The sequence below is a fragment of the Lissotriton helveticus genome, chromosome 8, assembly GCF_964261635.1.
Source record: "Lissotriton helveticus chromosome 8, aLisHel1.1, whole genome shotgun sequence".
Classification (NCBI taxonomy): domain Eukaryota; kingdom Metazoa; phylum Chordata; class Amphibia; order Caudata; family Salamandridae; genus Lissotriton; species Lissotriton helveticus.
This window is the reverse complement of record NC_136069.1, coordinates 45,966,074-45,987,880: the sequence shown is the minus strand read 5'-3', so window position 1 is coordinate 45,987,880 and position 21,807 is coordinate 45,966,074. Positions and strand designations below refer to the sequence as shown.

General features: G+C 43.4%; 1 protein-coding gene across 1 annotated transcript in view; it reads right to left on the bottom strand.

The window, feature by feature from the left end:
• LOC144772329 (uncharacterized) overlaps positions 1-21,807 on the bottom strand; it is a 55,855-nt gene that overhangs the window by 6,349 nt on the left and 27,699 nt on the right. Inside the window, exons 4-8 of the mRNA XM_078656570.1 lie at positions 10,795-10,869; positions 9,314-9,385; positions 9,028-9,117; positions 8,691-8,768; positions 6,580-6,690 (exon numbers count right to left, since the gene is read on the bottom strand). Of these exons, the coding sequence (XP_078512696.1) occupies positions 6,580-6,690; positions 8,691-8,768; positions 9,028-9,117; positions 9,314-9,385; positions 10,795-10,869 (426 nt within the window). The remainder of the gene's footprint in view (positions 1-6,579; positions 6,691-8,690; positions 8,769-9,027; positions 9,118-9,313; positions 9,386-10,794; positions 10,870-21,807) is intronic.

The following is a 21,807-nucleotide window of genomic DNA, read 5'->3' as shown; positions in this document are numbered from 1 at the left end:
TTTTTGATTGTCACTAACTAAACAATTAATTTAAAAATGAGTTAAAAATCAACTATATAAGTACCTGCACATGGGGAGGAAAATTCAGCAAAACCAATTTTTGTGAAAACAATGTCTTGCAAAATAAAGTTTTCACTTACGAATGCTCCAGGAAAAAAATGCTCCAGAAATCGGAATGGTCTGAAGTGTTTAGAAACTTCCTAAATTGCCAAAGTTGGATACTTTGGCCAACTTAACTAGGTAAAAAAAAAATGCTCATTTTGGAATAGTTGCAGTTTTGTTGGCTGATTTGGTAGTGGTTATGTGAGAATACATGGCCTGGTGGCTGGTATCTGACCACTGAGTCTGAATATTTTGAGAAAAATATTATTTTGATGTCAAAAGAACATGATGGGCGGCCGACCCGGCCGAGACACACACTGATTGCAGACAGTGCACTGCCCCTGCCCTGCGGTGCGTTAGGCAGATCTGCTTTATTAACGGATTTGGGCACTAGGCCTGCCAGCCTTCCTGCCTCACCTGGCTGTTGCCGCTGCACCTACGGTACCATACTGGTAGTAGTAGTGGTGAGGTGGCTAGTGTAGTGGCTACTACAAAGTAGTAAGTACTGCTGCGTGCTGCCATTCCTGAGTCCTCAGCGCCAACGTCATCGGGTCGTGCTGGGCTGGCAGTGGCACTCGGACTGAGATGACTCGGTCGGTGGTGGGGTATGGCCGCACTGGCCGTGGTGCGGCTGGTATGCTGGGGCGTGGCACTGCAGCAATGCGCAATCTGGAAAAATTAAGTGCGCACGCTGCCTGCTGCCACTCTGCACCAAATCTCGATCCAAAACCCAGCCCAAATCAGTGTCCCGAGTCCGACCGGCCTACTGCGGGCCTGCCGGGAACACTGAACTAACAAAGGGCCACCACCTCGCCATCAACATATTATATAAGATTGAGAACAGATTAAGAAGAACTAAGAGATTCATCACATCATCATGAATCTCCATTCTCCTTTAAGTTGCCTGCCATCATTTATGATGATCATCAATCATCATGGCATGGGAGGCGCCGGCGGGCAAATGGCAGCTACGCTACGTCGCACTCGCTACTACACTGTCTACTTGTTAAGTTAACTAACTTACTGCTTACTTCTACTACAACTTAAACTTGGCGGTGTGTTCGTTGACGTGGTGGGCCGGGCGGCTGGTTCGGATTACTTAAAATATGTAAGTGTTTGCATTAGAAATGAAATACATTGTTTATTTGTTTTTTTATATTAATGCGCTTACCTAACATTTAAAGGCCAGAGGTGAACTACTACCGGCCATAGACGCATGCAGACAATCTCCGTGCTCTTTCTGCAGTAGACTTAGTTTAGCAAGTCTAGCAACTTACTTTATCAACGAGTGGGGGGTGTAGGGTCGAGGGAACGTGGGGAGGGCGGTGACGGGCGGGGGGTCATCATCAGTCGGTGTTCGAAACCAAACCACAACAAAGCCAGAACGCGGACACACAATGACTGCAGAGTGCTGCAGACAGTGCACTGCAGTGCGTGCGTTATTAACTGATAAATACGGGCACACTCGGCCAGGCGGGCCTGATAGCCTGCAGTGCTTGTCTCACCTGGTGCTGCAGCTGTTGGGCTGTTACTGTACTAGTGGTGGCTAGTGGCTGGCTATACTACTACTGCTGCAAGCCTGCGATCCTCCACTAACGTCATCGTTGCGCTGGCTGGGGAGTTCAGTTGAATATCCGTTGAATTGTGAACCAGTCACGATGACTCGGTGGTGGGGTGCGACCGGCCCATGCGCGGGTGTGCTGGGGCGTGGCAATGTGCAATCTGAAATCTGCGCACGCTCACGCTGCCTGCTGCCGCCCAACCCCGCAGATTGAAGAACTAAAATCCTATCCAGCCCAAATCAAACAGTGTCCCCCCGCCCACTGGCCGGGAACACTGAACTAAGGGCAGCGCAGCCGCGGTTCGCGGAACATAGATTGCACTGACTCTGACTGGGACTGTGGATTAATGAGACTGGAGTGAGACAGATGGACAAGCTCAGAAGCAGATAATGTGAACGAGTTCCCTAAAATACCAGTAACCCTGTGACACTGCCAAGTCCAGTTACAGTACCAGTAGTGAGGTAAAAGAAAGTCAATTACGTGCAGCAATGCATGTACTGTAGACCTGGCCCTGATAATTAAGTGCCGGTACTAAGCACCAGCACAAATTAAGCCCTGGATCTACAGTGTCGAAGGCTACACTCAAGTTCAGAAGAATAATGGCCTGCGAGCCTCCTTGGTCCAAGAGTGATTTGAGTCTCTCGACCACAGGCCGCAAAGCTGTTTCAGTGCTGTGCTCTAAACCCCATTTGAATGGGATGGGGGATTTCATTGGACTCAAGGAAGGTGGAAAGATGTTTATCGACATTCTTTTCCAAGAGCTTTGCCAGGCCAGGTAGAAGATAGATCAGCTTGTAATTACTGAGGCAGAGAGGGTCAAGTCCTGGGTTTGTTTTACAAGCGGTTTAACCGCATGTTTCCATTGCGAGGGGACTTTCCCACTGAGGAGGGAGAGGTTCAACATGTCAACCAAGATGGGGCAATGCTATACAACCCCTGGAGTAAGATGTGAATGGGGGGCACAGGATCCAGGGGGAGCCATATTTGACCATTGCTCATAGATTAGAGAGCCAGCCTACCATAAGACCAGGAAAAGCGGTAAGCACCCCTTTCAACTGAGCAGAGGGAGGCATCCTACCTGACGCCTGCTCAGTGATGGGATCTGCAGGGAAAGAAGAGTAGATGTCTAAGATCTTTCTCTGGAAAAATAACTGCAAATTATTGCTGTGCTTAGGTGAAGCTTCTAGGGCTGAATCTACAGTCTTACACTCTGTGATATCATTCCAGATCCAGAAGATGTATTTAGGAGAATTAGCAGAATGCTCAATTTTTTTATAGAGAAGTAGCTCTTTGTTGGGTATGTGAGCACCAAGAAAGGCGAGGCGGTCCAGAAGTGAACACTGTCCTGATGGATTGTCTTCTGCATTAAAATATATTATGCCTTTACAATAAAGGAACCACCAGAAGGAATCCGGGTTCGTTACGCCAGAGTGAAGGCATCTTCGTCATCGCTGGCTAGGTAAGACCCTTTAATGGATATATGTTACGTGCCGACCTGGACTTCCATTAACACATGAGCAAGGAATTATTGCTTGGATTCCGAATTGAGAAGGGATGGCCATTTTGTGCTCCAGTATTTTCTGATCTGGCCATTCCTTTAGACCCACCGCATGGGAGAGGCTATTTCTGGGAAATTTGAAAAATCTACAGGTAGAAGTATTCATCAGAAGAAATAGTTGCGTACATCTGGTAACAATCCTTCTGGCATACTTTATCTACGTGCATATCTGCCCACTTCAACGTTGGTGATAAAAATGTGAAAAATAAGTTTCCTGTTTAAATGTTACATTGCATTTTCACAGTTGTTAATGCACTGGTCTTGTCTCTGCCTATAAGGACTTAGAGATAATGGGCAAGATATGAACATCAGAGCACCAAGGTCACACTATATGAGTCCAACAAGGTCACATCCATGTAAAAACCAAGGATGAGAGGGAGCCGATGCCACCTACTGGCGCAGGAGATCTATTGTGAGTTTCCGGGATTGAGTCTGGCACCTGGGGATATTCAATGGCAGGAACAAATCTTACCTGTAATCTCAGTTCTCTCTGGGGTTATTAACCATTAAAAACATAAGCAATAAATAGTCCTTCCCACGTGCTGGAGCACCGAAGCACTTCTTTCAAAGTGACATTTTCACCTTAATTCAGAAAAGCCAGAAGGTACATGTGACAAAAAAGTAACATTTGCAGCCTCAAGACAGGATTTATTTCCAATTCCATTAACTTACTTTAAAAGATAGATGGAAAAACCATTCAGTCTTTAGAAATCAGTAACTCTTTTTACTTTCTTTTAAAGTGAATGAAAGGGAAGGATACGGCAAAGTAACTGTATGGGCTGCAGGACTGAAAACAATGAGAATAGAATACTGCGCTTTTATGGACTCTCTGACTTGCAGTGTCCCATCATGCCCTACAGGTGGCAGGCTAGCCAGCTCTTTTTCCAGATTCTGTTGACAGGTTCCTGAAGCAGAGCTCTGCCATTTTAAAGCTTTTTCACTTAATTTTTTCTTTAGAAATCTCATCAATAGATTCACTCAAATTCCTTTACGGAGAAGAGTATTTTCTGATATTTTCCTGACAGGATATATTCTCTTTTTTCGAAAAATGCCATATTTTGTTGAATTTCCGAATTTTCAGAATGTGGCAAAGAAATGGCAAAACAGACTCTCACAGGATCTGTAGACTCTGTTTGCAGAAACTCTCATGATGTACTTTGAGAGAGAGAGAGAAGATTCACCTGTATGGTCAAGGGAAACACCGTACAAGGCCAGATTCCCTGGCTGGACAGACATCCAAGGGTAAAGGAGAGACTGTCCACATATCTCACCCTATGTTGACTCTAGCAAAGGGAGATCCAATGGGAGAAAATCAAGTGAGACAACGTCCCTGTTCAAAGTCGTGGACTTAGACATCGAGAAGAGGTACTTGTCCATCGAGACATGGATCAACGACGACAATACACACCATCGAGAGGCACATCGGCATTGAGACATAGGTCAGCATCAAAAACGTTGACACATGGTTCGACATTAAGACATCAGGGGCCAGATGTACGACCATAGCATTTTGCGACTCGCAAATTGCGCACAATTACGCAAAATGCTATGTACAACAGTGTCTGAGAAACTGTTTGCTATTCCAATGGGGCCGCAAATTGCATGCCTCATGAATATTAATAAGGCACTCGCAATTTGTGACCCCATTGGGAATGGCTGGCCCTCCCAGGTATGGTAGCCTGCTGGGCTCAGCAGACCTCCATGTCTGGGACTGCTTTTAAATAAAACAGTTTTTTTTAATGGAGCCTGATTTCCTTAAAAGAAAACGGGAGGCATTTAAAAAAAGAAAAATGAAACATTTTCGTTTCAGTTTTTTAAGGGCAGGTAGTGGTCCTTGGGACAATTGGCTGCCCCTGAAAAATATTTGCCCCTCAAATCACAAAGGGAAAGGGGTCCCCTGGGGAACGCTTCCCTTTTGCGAGTCCTTTACCACCCTTCTGAGAAGAGTGGTAAACTGTGACTGTTGTGCAACCACAATTGCGGTCGCAAAACAGTCATACATGGGTCTCAGACTCACTATTAGGAAGGGACGCCCTTGGAACACCCCTTCCTAATAGCGAGTCGCTAATCCTATTTAGCGAGTCGCAAATAAAGTGTGAGTCGCTAAATAGAGTTAGTACATGGTCCTTTTGTATTTTGCATGCAGAAATGGGTCACAAACCCTTTTGCGCATGCAAAATAGGGTCGTACATCTGGCCCCATGTTTCTTCACAGAAAAAAGACAGCAGAATAGCTTTCGCGCATGAAATCTCATATAATACCATCTGAATCAGAGTCAGATAACTCCAGTGCCTACTCTCCAGCCAGACAAAATTTCCCTGTCATCATACCAGATTTACTGTCTCCTGTGCCTTATACACTTCCATAACTTCCAATGGATTCTTCACCTAATTCTCCTCCTCCTCCACAACTAGTAAATCCAGCGGTAATCCTGCCACCAAATCCGCCAGCCAATCTATATACTATTCAGTGTGTGTGATTATCAGTGGAGATCCCAGGAGAGAGAAATAGACTACCCATCAGAAAGATGGTCTTTGCCTCATTAACTGCCCTTTTAAACATTCTTACCAGACAAACATCAATAGCTTGCAAAACAAAGTAAACTATGCCCCTTGAAACAGGTGGTAATAAGTGTCAACAAGGGTGCGAAGGCTGAAACATATATATTTTGTGGGGACAGTTCAGTGCCACTAAATATTTTTCGAATTACTTTATTAACAAATTTTGTACACAACATGTTATAGACCTTTTTATGGGTAGGATATATTACATAGTATATCTGCCATCCAACTTGCCTACTAGTGATCAGAGTTACACAAAGAGAAGATGAAATAGGATAGCACAGTTATCGCCAGAGGTCAACCCCACACTTTACTCTTCCCCATAAATGGTCCCACAAAGCTAAGTCAAGGACATCGTGTCTGTTGACCACATCTGGCATATATTTATTTGCTACTTGTCCAGGCACAGAGCTGCTCACATATTCAGTGAATTAATGCCATATATGTTCAATATATATTCATTTTCATGCACCATGGCTCATTAATCATGGTGGGGAAAATAGGGCACTGCAGGCTTTAGAGCCAGCTCTGAAAGATAACCCACTGCTTGGAGGTCTGCTACTAAGAGGATGGCTCCTCTGCCACAGAAAATACATGCATGTGGGCAGAGAAGAATTGTACACTAGGTAGAAACTTGAATGTACAGTACAGATAAGGAGGTGCTGAGAAACTACCATTACTTTTCTCCTGAAACCGTGGGTTTGCTTATTCCAACACGCAGCTAAAGGTCCAATATGATTGATCCCTTTGATCGATTCAATGTTTTTAAAATTTCAGGTAGAAAAAGATGACATGCCTGCAGGGCTGTGAGTGTTTTTATCTTCTCCAGAGTCCTGATCAGCCACAGGATAGGGCTCTTCCTCAACTTTAATGACATCTGATATAATCTCTATTGTGAAGTCTTTTTCTGTAATAAAGGAAACATCAACAATTAATTTCACCACCAGTCACTGCACCTGAAGCCCTGGACCTCCGTCACCTCACCACCTCACAAATTACATCCACTCATTTTTACAATAATTGAAGCTGAACCTCTCACCCTCAACCACCGTCACCTGCCCGCTCGCTTCATTACAGACACTGATTTCACAGCCAGTCACTGGGTTAGCACCCTGCACCTCTGTCACTTCCCCATTTGCCTCATTAAATCCATTGATTTCATAGTCACAGGGAGCGGGAGGAGGCACAAAAGCAATCCAAGCACTACAAGAGTAATCCCTACATGAAGTCTCTACCCCATAACCATCTAACATACACCCTGGAAAGGCCAAATGACATTTTATAAACTATGTTACAAACAAAGTTAGACACAAAAAAAAGAAACATAGCATTGCTTTTAAAGCAGCGCTGTAACACTGGTCATAAAATGGAATGTGTACTTAGTTAAATATAGCAGCCGGTACTGGAACATGAAAGAGTGGAATCCGGGCATGTACAAAGCATGCAGATACATTTGTCAGACTGAAGTCTCTGGTTTGTAGTGTATCGCATCTGATTACAGATAGGGACCCATGCAATGAAACATACATTGGCGATTCCCCACGTCTGCCAGAGCTCAGCATTAATGCCAACAATAACTCCAGGTTATCGGATTTTCCTTACGACTACTAAAAGATGGATGAAACTAAGTTGGCTATTTTTGAACAGTGGAAAAATTAAGGGTCAGCGGATGAACAGAGAACTGACCACCTCTCCTTTGTTGAACTGAACACCTGACCTGGTTCTCTTAACCTGCCCTTTTCATGGCAGCTCGCAATCCACAGTCTTTTTTTTTATTCCCAGCCCGCAATCTCCCTCAAATATAGGCAGATGTTAAATCTGAAGACTTACCTCTTGATGCTCAGGGCTGACAACTGCTACTGTGAACTCTTGGTCTAAGCAGTGGTGTTATCCAGATTATACCAATGTCTGGCAACATGAACAGGTCTCACAAAGGAGGAAAACCAGAAGTGCAAAACACAACTGTGCAAACTACTGATGACTTGAAGAAGAACAATCATGTGCCCACTAATGGTACTGTAGTAAGACGGCAGATGCTAGAACAAAACCAGCAGAATGTCTCGAGCCTTGGCTGGATGGCAGTGAACACCAAAGCTCCAAAATAATTGTATGACCTATATTCTTATGACCAAGAAAGGGGTGTGGCTTTCACAAGCACAAAATTCACTCGGTGCCACATTCACGCCTTTGTGGGCGTCAACGTTGTCAGAGGGGCCTGGCCCAAAACTAGAAACAATAAATAAATGGCCACTGATTTCACTGTGCAAGCCCATACACGCTCCATTAATGATAACACTCACAGTATTTGCGGCGGGAACAAAAACAAAGCTTCACTCATTTCTGAGCCTCGGCGTTGTCACAAGGGGCAGGCATGAAGAAAGGGGCGCGGCTTTCACAAAGACGCTGGAAGCATTGCGGAGAGGGGGAATAGCATCCTTGGAGTTGTGGTGTTTGGCAGTGACGCTATGTGGGGCCTCTAAATGCACCACGCAAGTCTTTGGGGAGTGCGTGAACCTACTAAGGCACACGCCCTCAGTGTGCATGCCAGGACTGATCAGGGGCGTCGGCAGGAGCGGACACGCACGTTCGCATTCTGCGGTAAGGACAACAAACCGCAGAGCACACGCTCACCTTCCACGCAACAGAAAGAGGGGTTATGAGCAGCCGCAAAGGCAAGTCGCATGAAACAATAAATGTACTATGTCATGAACTTTAAAAAAAACTTTGCCTTGCCTATTCTAACCATTTAAGACATTCTTTTTCGTACCCGGACAACGTCGGGACGGGCTGCTATGTAAAATAAAGAGCATTCTGTCATAACTAATATAAATATAAGAATTATTATTCTAATACTGCGTTAGAGGAGGTCACTAACATCTCTTTTTCTGGTAAAAGCTACTTCCTCACCTTTAAAGTTGCTGGCACTTCCTTTCATCTCAGAACCCTGTTGATCCATGGAACAATCTCCCAGTTCCTTTTCGAATCCTGCAAAAATGTGACAAATATTAGTTAAAGTAAAACAGAGGCTGAATAACAGTAATAGAAGGAAGACATGAACAACTTGCATAGGTTTGCCAAAGACTCTCACTGTGACCTGTGAGCACAGCATCGTTCCAGAGGTGTGCAGAGATAACTAGAAAAGGGTAAGTCTCTGCCCAATGCAAGCACTCTGAAGCATTAGTAATGGAAGAGGACACCAACTGCTCAGCCACAAATGTGGAAAAATGTGAGCTCTGCAATTTACCTGCACTGATACCAGTACATCGCTCTCCTCTTCCGTCTCCATCAAAAGTACTCAACAATTTCACCTCTGGCTCAGCGAGAGGAAGAAATCCTGGAACAGGTCAAAATGATTAATCAGACAGTAACAATATGTATTACAAATTAGGTTTGACTCATTTACTGAGTAAGTTTGTTAAATAATTTCACTGTGGTCCATGGGCATAATATCCCACTGGTGGCATACCAGGAATGTGGACAATCAATGACCAGCCACAGCCACGTAACATGTGGGTACACCGGTCATTTACCTGGGCTGTCACTGTCGCCGGCTTCTATTCCTTCTCCATAAACAGGATGGAAAAGCTTCACTTCAAGCATGGCTGTGAGAGAAGGAAAGAGGTAAAACTGTTACATTTCAGACGGTGTACACACTGTATCTTTGAATACACTGTATTCTAAATTGGGTTTGACTCATTACTGCTTTTTAGTGAGTGTTAACACAGTTTTATTCCTGACCGTGGAATGAAATATCACTTCCATGCATAAATTGCGCTTTAATTTCTTTATAGTGAACTCATATAATTCTAACAACATCTTAACCAGAGATATAAAACATGAGATTAATTAGTTCTAAAATAAATGTTTTGAAAACATATGCATTAACTCCCAGCTCAACAGAGTACCATGGTGCTATCTCCCAGTGTTTTAATTGGAGCCAGTATGCACCACCAGTGCTCATTTTTGGGGACCAGCACTTATTTTTTCTCATCAGATATTTCTCGAGAGCAAAAGAAAGAGTTAAAAACACCCAGATAGGAAAGAATGAAGAAAAGAAAGATGGCAAAGCTCTTCACCAAGACCTTGAACGCTAGAGTAGGCCCTGTGGGTCGTGCAATGTCCTGATCAAACCTAGTTTGCAGGGTTTATAATAAGGCTTGGGCTAATTATATTTCTTAACAAGCATTGGCATAGCCAATAGGTCTCGCTTTTGATACCTTATAAGTATTTAGTAAAAATTTCTAAGATGTTGGAGAACAAACCACAAAAGTGAATGTAACAAGGACACGGATGGATGGAACAGATTCAGATTCAGTTATGAATGATACCAAAAAGTACATGATCATTACATGATTAAATTTGTTTAGGGGAAGGAGAAACTAAATATGGGAGTACCCAGTGGCCGAAAAAACCACCCGAAGTGCATTAAAAACAAGCACTGGCCGCACGGCCGTAACATCAAATCGGCAGCGAAAGTGAAAGTGATCGTGATCAAAGCGTGGTGAGCGATGCGCTTAATGAGCATGACGAGGAAAGCCATATGGCGCCTCTGCTCGTAAGCGCGCGCTCGTGCACATGCACACAAGCTGTAGGCCGGCCGTGGTAGCATTTTTTGAAGCCCTTACTAAAAGTCTCGCCAGACCAGCGCATGCGCTGGGTCAGGCGAGACCAGAAATGGTTGGTGATAACATAACCGTAAGCATTAGAGAGACATTTTAAATATCGCCACTTTACCTGTGCCACCAGACAGTAAATAACACAGCAAAAACACAAAAACAGCAAGTGTAACTTATGGCTCCTCCCCTAAAGCAGGGAGTGGGAAGGAGGCGTATTTGTAGTTTTTTGTAATCTTCTAGGACAGGTAAACTTTGCCTATGAGTTGAAAATAGTTTCGCATTCACTAAGGACTGGGCTGAGAAAGACAGATGATTAGGGAATGCTGCTTAGCTTTGAGAAAAGAAAGACTGTCCTACCACAGCAAGGTAAGAAACTTGGAGCATGCACGCTTTACCAGAGCTGGGACTGGTGGAGCTTTCTGTTCCTTGAAAGATATAATCCTCCATCAAGCAAGGATCGGACTCTTGTCCTATAGGAGAAGATGACAATTAAGCATAACTAGGCTGGACAACAAAAGACTTCTGAATCATAATGATGTTGTAGAAATCAGCAATGTAATAGCTAATGGTTTTATCATATAAAAATGTCTATAAAATAGGTCTTCTATAAGGACAGGAACATTGACTTTTGTAAATTAGGGTTAGCTTTCTGAAGGTGGTTTAACTGTAACTAGGATGTTGCAAATAGGGTTTGTCTGTCCTGTTTAAAAATAGAGATAATTAAAGTACAACAACATTCTAAAATGTTATAGAGTACATATTCCCAATGGATTTCTTAAAAACATTAATTTATATTTAGGACTTGGACCAGCAGCATCACCCCTATACTGCATTATTATTGACTGCTAAGTGAATACAAAGGCCTACAAATAGTCCATGGTCCCAAGTCATTCGAGACAGACAAATGGGTAACTTGAAGGTCTGGGATTCCCAGAGTGTTAATCCTCTGGAAATCCAATGAACAGTCTTACCCACTGAGCACACCCACCCCACCTGACTCAGTCCATACTTTCATAAATTTACACAACCATATCCTTCTCTCATAAATGGCTCCGTTAGCTTTCAGGTTTGGTTCCTTCCCCCGAACAATCTTTCTCTGGTGGGATGAGTTCCCCCCAACTCCTGTGCTATGTCCTTGATCGCTGTCATCAGTCCCAAGGCAACATCATTCTGTATAACATATTTGATATAAATCATAAACACATAAGATACTTTCTTAATATGAGACTTAATGAGAATTAAAATCAAACCACCACCTAATTCATATTGCACCCAAGAAAATGAATTATCCGCCTAGGCAACTGTTCTATTGTCTTGGCCTTTCGGATACAGAGATCTAAATGAACCCATCATGTGTCATGTGTCCCCACCCGCTTCAGTCAGGTGACTAACATTCTATTCACTTCTAATAATTCTTTGGTCTGTTATAAAATAACAATCACTTTAAAGATATTAAGTGACCATTGCCACTAATACCGTGATGAACACCAACCAAGGGCCTTACACAGAGTTTGACGGACATGGTCTTCCAACACAAACATGGCGGAGGACCCTATCGGCTAAACTCTTATTTCACTGCTCTATCTTGAAACGGGCCGTCTGGTTTCCGACAACAGAGCCTTCTCTGGCTCTGTCAGGGAAAACTTTACACCTATCAGTCAGATCCCCCTAACCAATATTCCAGGCACAAGTCAACAATGATTTCTATCTGCACCTTTTAAATTCTGCTGAACTTCAACTTTGCCTGACTTAATTACATCTACAGGGACAACTTTTCAAGCTCTAAAATATTTCTTCACAGTTCCTTCTCGAGGGATTCTAACCTCGTTTACCATCCTCAACCCAAGCCACGTGCCAGATATCTCAACTGGATGTACTTTAGCAAGAAAGATCTTTCTAACAGCAGCTACAGAGCCGGCACCATACTTCTGATGTAAATACAGACATACCTAATACAAAATGCTTGGGAAACAACCTTTACAATGCGGTCATTATATCGCACTACCTTTACATAGCAGTCATTACATCGCAACATCCTTTACATAGCATGTCATTACAACGCAGCCATTACATTGCATGTCACTACAACGCATGTCATTACAACGCATGTCACTATAACGCATGTCACTACAACGCATGTCACTACAACGCAGGCATTACAAAGCATAGTACCATTACACTACTGTTACACTCAGTGGAGGTAGAATAGTAATTATTACCGCTATACTATTCAACACTTACCTTAAATGCGATGTAATGGTATGCATTGTAATGGTATGCGTTGTAAAGGTATAATGCGATATAATGGAATGCGTTATAAAGGTAGTTTCTGAAAATGCGATGTAATGGCATGCAATGTAAAGGAATGCGTTGTAAAGGATGTTGCGATGTAAAAAATGTAAAATGTAAAAAATGTGTTGTAAAGGCATGCATTGTAAATGTATGCGTTGTAACAGCATACATTCTAAATTGCTTTGTTAAATGGACAGTCACCCACAGGGAGAGGGAGTACAGAGATGCTCTATCCCTTAAGTAGATCTGAGGAACAGTGCACTTGCTCCAATTAGTCTTATGTACAGAATATTCAAAACGGCTGAAAAACATGTAGCAGTCTGGGTTTAGCCAGCAGAAGGAAATGGATCGCATAGAGAAGGACATGGGCTGCATCCTGCAATGTTCTATTCTCAGCCTCAGGTCCCCTCTTGAAACCTTTCACCTGTTCTTAAATCCAGAAAAATCCCCAATCAGATGAAAAAACATGCAGTACTCTGGGTCTAGCCAGTAGGAGGCAGCTGCATAGTTAAGGACATAGGTTGCATACATAAATGTAATACCCTCAACCTCAGGTCCCTATTTGAAACCTTTCGCCTACATAGTAACCCTGACACAGCACCGTAGGGACTCAATGGACACTGTGAAGAGCAGGAAGAAAAGGGGGCATCCAGGTCTAGCGCTCCTGCCCTCTTTAATATTCAGTGATAGCACGCAGGTGACACAGTTTCAACGAGATCTGCATGAAGGAGCCTCATCTAACCCATGCCCTGAACTCAGATCCAAGTCCCAAGCATTCAAGCACCAGTACCAGTAAGTCCTCAATGGAGTCAAACATCTTTTTAGTGTTAACAGACAGGCTAACCAAGGGCACTTCCAAATTCTCTGTCGTATTCGGCCAATTTTGGGGTACACTGGAGTTAAAGTTAGCAGAGGTTTGAGGCATGACGCCAGAGTGATCAGGTTGAAGAACTAAGGTGTCAATAATAGGAATCAATACTTAGACTTTAGGTGGGAAGACTTCATACATAAACGTTATAGTGGCATGCCAAATATAATTACCCCCATTTTTCTTGCCCCTATAAACATTTTCAATATATGACTTCCCACCAGGAATGATGAATGCTTGAACAGTTCAGCTGGGATTCCATTGGGTCCGAGTATCTTCCTGCTATACGGCTGGGTAATCTCATATCTCTGTAATAGCTTCATCTAATTTAGCTCTAGTTTCCTCCAGAAGTCACAGAATTTCCATGCCTTGGGGATACCCTATCACTGTATTAACTTCTGTATGGGCTCTGTACAGTGCAAGCTCTACTAACACTTAGTGAAGGCCAATGCAATATCCATGTCAATAAAGACGACATCTCCGGAGGCAGTCATTCGCTGTACCTACCTGTTCCACTCCCCTCTCCTACTCATCCACTGCAGCACCTGTCCCGCATAGCTTTTCATCTTGTATAACTTCCTCCAAGTGCTTAGGTAGTGTGCCATAGCAACCCAATTGACTTTATTAATTTACTTGCATGAATGTGGTTCAGCTGTCAGACCTCTAGTGGCTGCAGCAGATCACCTTAATCCTGTTTGTGCCTCAGAAGATTACCTTTCATTATTCAGAATCACAACCTTCCTTTTGTAGCATATCCTCTCTTGGGCCTGCCAACCTAAGATTTCGCATAAAACTGGAAGTAGAGGACAGTGGATTCCCTCAGTCGGTTGATTGTCTTCTGCCCTGGAGCTACCATATGTAAAGTGTCTCCATGACTTTCACATCGCTTGTATTGACCTCCAGTTGTGTGAAGCAAGGGGACGTGGTCCGAGATAGCCCTAGACAAACGCTCCACCAAATCAAAATGTGGGACTTCAGCTCTCACATAAAATATAGTCAATTCTAGAGCAGGAGTAAATCACTCACGAAACGCAGGGATATTACTTTTCCCTCTCATGTTTTATGGTCCAGATATGAATCAACCTAGGGAACCTCATCAGTTCGGTCAGTATGTTACCATCACAGGGGTGTGGAATTTTATAAAATATCTTCTTGTCCAAAGGACAAAATGTTTAAGAAATCTTCTTGTCCTGTAAAAAAATCAACTTGTCCCATTTGGTACCAAACAATGAGGTTTCAATGTATGACCGCATTCTCATGTAAGAGCTTGGATAGCAGCCTTTCTGATTATGCCAGGGCTCATTTTACTATATTATTAGAGACAACGGTCCCTAACATGGGAAATATAAGAACATATCCACAAAACTGCAATCAAGAGAGAGAGAGAACCCAAACCTTTGAGGCGGGTAATCTCGGGAACCACAGTGCCAATCAAAACACCCAATACAGCATTGGAAATGTCAGGGTAGGCAGATGGACATAGGGTATATACCAGCAAAACATATACTTTAGAAGGGCAAAGTACGTTGTTTGACAAAGTAGTCCCTTGGAAGTAGCCTCATCTCTCATTTTTTTTAAAGTAGTTTTACGTTGATTTGCCTTTATTTTGTTTTTAAAATATTGACATGCACCAAAGCTGATGTATTAAATGATTCCTTAGTGCAATGGTAGTTAATGTTTTCAAACTCTACATTGTAGCTTTCTGCACACTACAACCATTTTTAAGTTGCAAATATTTTGCTCTCTTAATCCCTTTTTCAAGGAGCACATTGTTTGGGGTACATTGTCCGTTTTCAAAATAAAATCTCAAATATTGCTTATATTCTTCTTTATACACTTGCACATTATAAAGGAGGCTTCTGGAAGCTATACACATAGCCACAACTTGTAAATGTTGCAGACAATGCACACTTGCTTTTATTGGATCCCCTGTCAGTAATGCAAGCTGAGATTCCTGCTGACTGTGTTTGAATATATCTGACTTGAATTCTCTGCTCGACCTAACTTTAATGCAATTGACCCATGAACATGTTACACAACTTTGTTTTAAACATTAGCATCCCGACAAGCCGAATAAACTGTGGGCGACCATACATCTAGCAAGCAAATGCAAATTTGTCACTATATTATTTCCCTGAGAAACTACCAATTTGTTTCAGAGGCGATGGGGGGATTTGACGAAGCCAGCAAGAAAAATGCATCCGTTAGAAAACCCCGAAGACTGGCCATTGAAAAAATATTAAGGTACTATGGTTACAGCAGGCACTGACTTGTCATTGAAGATGTTAAGAAGAAAGGTCATGCCTTCCACAGCAATTTACTTAGTTGCCTCTCCAAGTCATACCATGCAGACTTCATGCAAAGTAAAGCTCAAACTCCACACAGCTAGTGTTCTGCATAGCTCCTGCACAACCCACGGGCATGACACACCTCATCTCTAGAACAACTTGTATCCTCTGTAGTGCAGCTCATACACTTTACACCTTCTATTTAACAATTCCCTCATGCACTATCCCTTACCCTTACATGAATGATGCACAGCACTGTTCATACCTATTTTACAGCTCATGTCCTGCACAGGTCACTGTAAATATCATATGCAGTGTAGCTCAGGTACCATGTGGATCACATGTAAGACATAGTTGAGCCTTGCATTACCATTGTTCCTAGCATCTTCAATATAGTGCACAAATCAAGGTATGCACAGCCCACGCTTGCACAGCTTATTCCATTTTGACAGGTAGTATCCTCTACGTGCTGAGGGATGCGAAGATGGGGTTCTTATAAAAAAAAGGAGATTATGGTGTGTGATTTACAGTCATACTCTGCTACTAAGTAAAAGGAACAGCCCTTTGATGGTTTTATTCAAGGGAGTAGCCAGAAAGTTAAAATACCCCCCACTTTGACCAATGCTCTGACAGCACCAAGTAAGTGATGTAAGTGAGCTCATACCTCCCTAAAACTCCTTTGTCACTTCAATCCAAGCATCTGTCCATTATTCTTTAATGCTACATCTGTCTGCTCATGTCCACCATTTCACCTTTACATTCAGTCATTCATTCTTTCTTCCCATTCCATCCATCGGCCATTCCATACATCTACCCATCTGTTCACCCATCCACTATCTATGCACGCACCCATCCACTATCTATGCACGCATCCATCCACCCATGCATCCCTCATTTGACTTACCCTTCAAACAATAACGCCTTTCAACCATCAATTGTTCCTTTTGCCATTCATTTATTCATCCATCCTCTCAGATTTTAATTTACTTTGCCATACATCCATCCTCTCAAATTTTCATTTACTTTACTATACACCCATCCTTTCAGATTTTATTTTACTAGAAATCCTTTTATCCATTCCGACTTTTATTTACTCTGCCATCATTTTATCCACTGATCTATCCATCCATCGATCCATCCATCCATCCATCCATCGTTTCACACACCTATCCATCCTTTCACCCAACCATCCATTCATCCTTTTATCCACTCGTCAATCCATCCTTTCATCCACCCATACATTCACCCACTCATCTATCCTTTGCCCCTCTTCCATCCTTCTCTCCCTTTTCTAGCAACCCATCTTCTATTTTCTTTTAGTTAATCATCTCTTATCTGCCAAGTTGTAGATGAGAGGCCCATAAAAAACTCACCTCTGCTGTAGCTGCGATAGGGAGGGGTTCACAATGCCCCAGGTTTTATTGGTGGGGGGCCCTTAATCAGTAGATTTAGCTTTAGAACCGCACAAGCATTCAATTCACTAAAACATTAAAAAGTGTTGTCAAAATCCTATAAAATAATGCACCCATGGTCACAAACACCCGCACAAATAGGTTTAGAGTGGTATTTTATCAGAGTTCAGTCCACTAGGTAAGAGAGGTAGCAACAGCGTGTTAAAAATATAAATATAAATGCTTAAGTTGCATTTGTAAAGATGAATTTTCCATAAACCTAACGTTAGAATTTTGTGCAAGGCCCTACATCAAAAAGTGGATTTTGACAACACTTTTTTGATGTGGGGCTGGGCACAATATTTTGTTGCCCGTCATAGTTTACAGAAAATTCAACTTTACAAATGCAACTTTATCATTTATGTTACTACGCTTTTGCGGCCTCTTACCTTGTGGGCTGAGAATGATCTGATAATAGCTCCGATCACAGTAATAGCCACAGTGTTGGGGAGCAGCCGTGATCTCGGCAGCTGGTGGTGATAGGCCGTGTGCTTTACACCAAAGGCACAAGGGCAATGACCTCTGAATGATGGGGCCACGAGGCAGGTTTTGGGGAGTGCAGAGACTTGGAAACACAGGATTATTGTGAAATGAGGTACTTGTGCATTCTGCTTACAAGCAACGGTGACTGGCCTAAATGCTTTCAGCGTGCAGTTGTGAGTTACAGCCTGCACTCTGAATGAAACCATGTAAGCAGAGAGGTTTTTTTTTCCTTTTCCAAAAGCGTAAGGCAGGCCTGCCCCGCAACGTTCAAAGAGATGTCAGTGCGTGCCTTGCGCTGTGCGCAGAAAGGAGGGAAGCACTTCTGGGTATTGTCAGTGAATCAAAGGATTATTAAATCGTAGAAAGTTATGCCAATAAACGCAGCACGCATTTGGAAGCAGGTTAGAATCATTTTGCAAGTTCTTTTCTGGGAAAGGTTTCTGCTGCAGGAAGTGGAGCCTACTTGTCCGACGGACAATAAAAACATAATTACTTGTTGTCCCTGTCAGCAAACAATATGTCCTGGGCGTCGGGCGATATGAATTTCCCACCCCTGCATCACCTTATCTACTTTGTGTTGGTTACAACCTTGAATTCAACAGCCGGGAGGATTTGAGTTGAGGCCAGGGTCTCCTATTTGGTCAAGTATGTCTCCCTGCAGGTGTGGTGTACATTGATAGAAAAAATAGAACATGGTAAAAGTAAGGTCCCTCACCACTGCCCCGCAGACAGGGCAATTTCACAAACTGTTCCCCCTCCTTCCTACTGGTCCTACACAGCCCTGTCAACACAGGTTCCAGTGCCATCCATCTCCTCAGCAAGAGGCATACATTTTCTCTCTTCTCCAATAGTCTCTTTAATATTTGTGCTTTTACCACTAGAATAGTCCTGGCCGCAGTGCTTCACGTCTGGGACATAAGCCTCCTAATGCACTGTCACCACCTAGGGTGTAATTTCTACCAGGCACAGAGAAACCGGGCCGCAGTGCTGTCTGCAGTCTTCCTACACCAGTCCTGTCCCAAGTTTCCAAGGCAACTTCTCTGCCCCACACTACTTCTAGCTTGTTGTGCTGTAGCCAGAAATGCTCTCCTCCAGCTGGCCGCAAGAGAGAACTCCTAGTCACCTTATTTCACCGGGGACCGCTCACAGAACAGAGGGCTTTAAGAGCTGAACACAGCCTCCACCATAAGTCCTGAGAGCCAGCAAGACTGTCCAAATAACAGGGTTATTATGGGCTAACTGGGATCTTTCTCAGGACTCTCAGCAAGAGACAGCCACCAATTTAACATGTGTTATTTGAACACACCACTGCTACAAATATTGTTCACAATCACTACAAATAATGAGGATTAAAACACTCTATGTTCAGCACCCTTCACAGAGAGCCTACAAATGCAATGAAAATGCAATAAATCACCTTAATGGTAAAAATGTGAACACTGAATGTAAAGGAATTCACTGAATTGAATAACTATATGCAAAAACCTCTACAGGAGTTTGTTCCAGCTGAATGCACAAACTTGAGCTATTACACGGACAAAGTTCCTCTTGATTCCAATGTATTAAGGTAGATGTGCTACTAACACAAATATACTCTACTTTAAATGCATGCTAAATACAACAGAACTGTTGCTGGCACAAACAGTAGGCTAAACAACCAGAACATCCATGAAAACAGAATGGTTAATGGCGTTGCCAATAGAAGGTAAATAAAGTAGACATGTGTGGTCTGTACAGCAGGTGCTGAAGTGGGTGTGTCAACCTGAGAATGTGTGGAGGATCCTTCATGGCCATGGGGGAGAGCAGCATTGGAGATCATGAGCCAGTTAAGTGTCATCCTAAGAGGGACTTTACTATAAATGGGTAGAAGCAGATGCACGAAGCAGGTAATGACAAAGAGTGATTCACTTTCTGGATAAAGGATTATGTGAGAATGTTAGCACTATGGATTTAATAACACTTTAGTAACAAATAATGTAGTTGAATTCCTTAGACATGAAATAGGTGTTTTTTTGCCATAAGATCCAAAAAAAACAGAGTTGCTCCCACCCTAGGGCTCACGGTCTGCTGGACAGAACCAACCTTCTTGTCAAGTGCTCCTTTTGACTGACGTGGAGGACGGAGGATCACCCAGGGTGATATGATCAGAGTATCAGTGACTAAGCAATGACCATCATATTAATGTAGGGCTGCTCACAGGGTATTAAGCTATTTCCAAAACTGATGGGTAGAAAGGGTGGTGAAGCAACAGATTACAAGAAGGTGTTGGGGTAGGTTACAGTCAGGTCAGAGAGAAGGTCCTCTGATATCACTATGGAAGAAAGACTCAAAGTAGAAGGGTTTAAAGTTAGCAGACATGCGGGAGAAATGTGTCCTCTGTGAACATGTCATCAAATCCTCTCCTCTGTAGAGATCTGTGGTATGCAGGGATTGTGGGTGATTATGGCACTGACTCAAATCAAGGTAATGTATAACCTGCCACAAAAGTGAAAGCTCAGGCAAAAAACATCATCTGGTGAAGGTTGGATCTACAGATAAATCAGATATTATAGTGTCCTTCCCTCCTCTGCAGAGAGTATCCATTTCGGAGTACACTTACTACGAAAAGCTCTGTGAAACTTCTTATTCATCTATCAGCCTAGTCTGCCTGTTTCATCGCCCCTCCCCCGCCCACACCCCCACACATCCAACTCTTATTATGCGCCCTGACTGAGGGCTACCTCACGAACCATGCTCTAATGCCGCACTCCCTCATGGTGGTAACCCCCCCTATCTTCTTGGTATACACACGAACCGCAAAATGCAATCTCCTACCCTCCCATTAGACCACTGCTGACACAATGACACTGCACTTCTTTCCTTAAACACATGGATATATCTACCCACGCTCCCCCTCCCTTTAGCACATACTCCCCATGTTATCGTTCTGATGTTTTATTGATGCGCTGGTCCCACTTCCCTTTTGACCAGGCTCTTTGAAGTTAGTTCCTGAACACATTGCACCATGGGGCTTTTGAGAGTAACAGCCATGGCCGAGGTGATCCCGACTGAACACCACTGTCAACATCGGCTTCTCCTACTAGGGAAAATACGCTACATAGACACTCGCTCATCGACACACTTACGATGTCGCACAGCCTTATCTTCTGACACCACTGCCCTGTGCCCACTTAGAAGGCGGACCTCGCTGACACATTTCCCCATGGCACTCATTAGTGGGCACAGGCCACTATCCATCTGGCGACATTGATGAGTACCACCATAGCTCTGTAACTAAGGATTTACAAAAAAAAAAAAAAAGAAAAACCTGCAGACCTATACATCTATATCACTAAATGTTTTGCTGAATGAGAAGTGCTGCAATGGAACAACTTACGCCGCCAAACCTCAGGGCTGTCGGCCTTAAGGCTGTGTTCATCTGATAATGTTTATATAGTTATTGACTTACGCGGCTGGCCCTGAAGGGTTGTAAGCTGAAAGCTGTGTACCATGCACTTTAAGTAATAAAGGTCTTAAAAAAAAAAAAATAATCAGCCTAGTCTGCCTGTGGTGCAAGGTAAAATGACTGGCTCATGTCCTTATAACATTTGGTAAAGAGATCCATAAATCTCACTGTAATCAACTGTTGCAAAGCTATGAAAATAGCCCTGGGATGGCATCCTTCATTACACACCTGGTACCGCCCTCTTTTAAGAAAAAGAGTACCACAAGGCTCAGCGCTGTGTGCCAACAAGAATCCTCAAATCATCCTAAATTCACAAACTTAACTAAAGCTCCAGCATGGCACCCAGTCCGCTCACATATGGATGCAGGAGTCTGTTAACCCATTGCATGCTCGTGACGGAACCATTCCGTCACGAGCCGCGGTGTTGCTGCGCAGGCACGGCGCTGATTTCGCGCCTGTGCTGAGGGTTCTATTAGGCGGGTGGGGCCATGACGGAACCATTCCGTCACAAGCACAGCGCCACCGAGGCTCGTGACGGAGTGGTTCCGTCACGAGCATGGCGGCGCCTCGCGGCCCCCCCC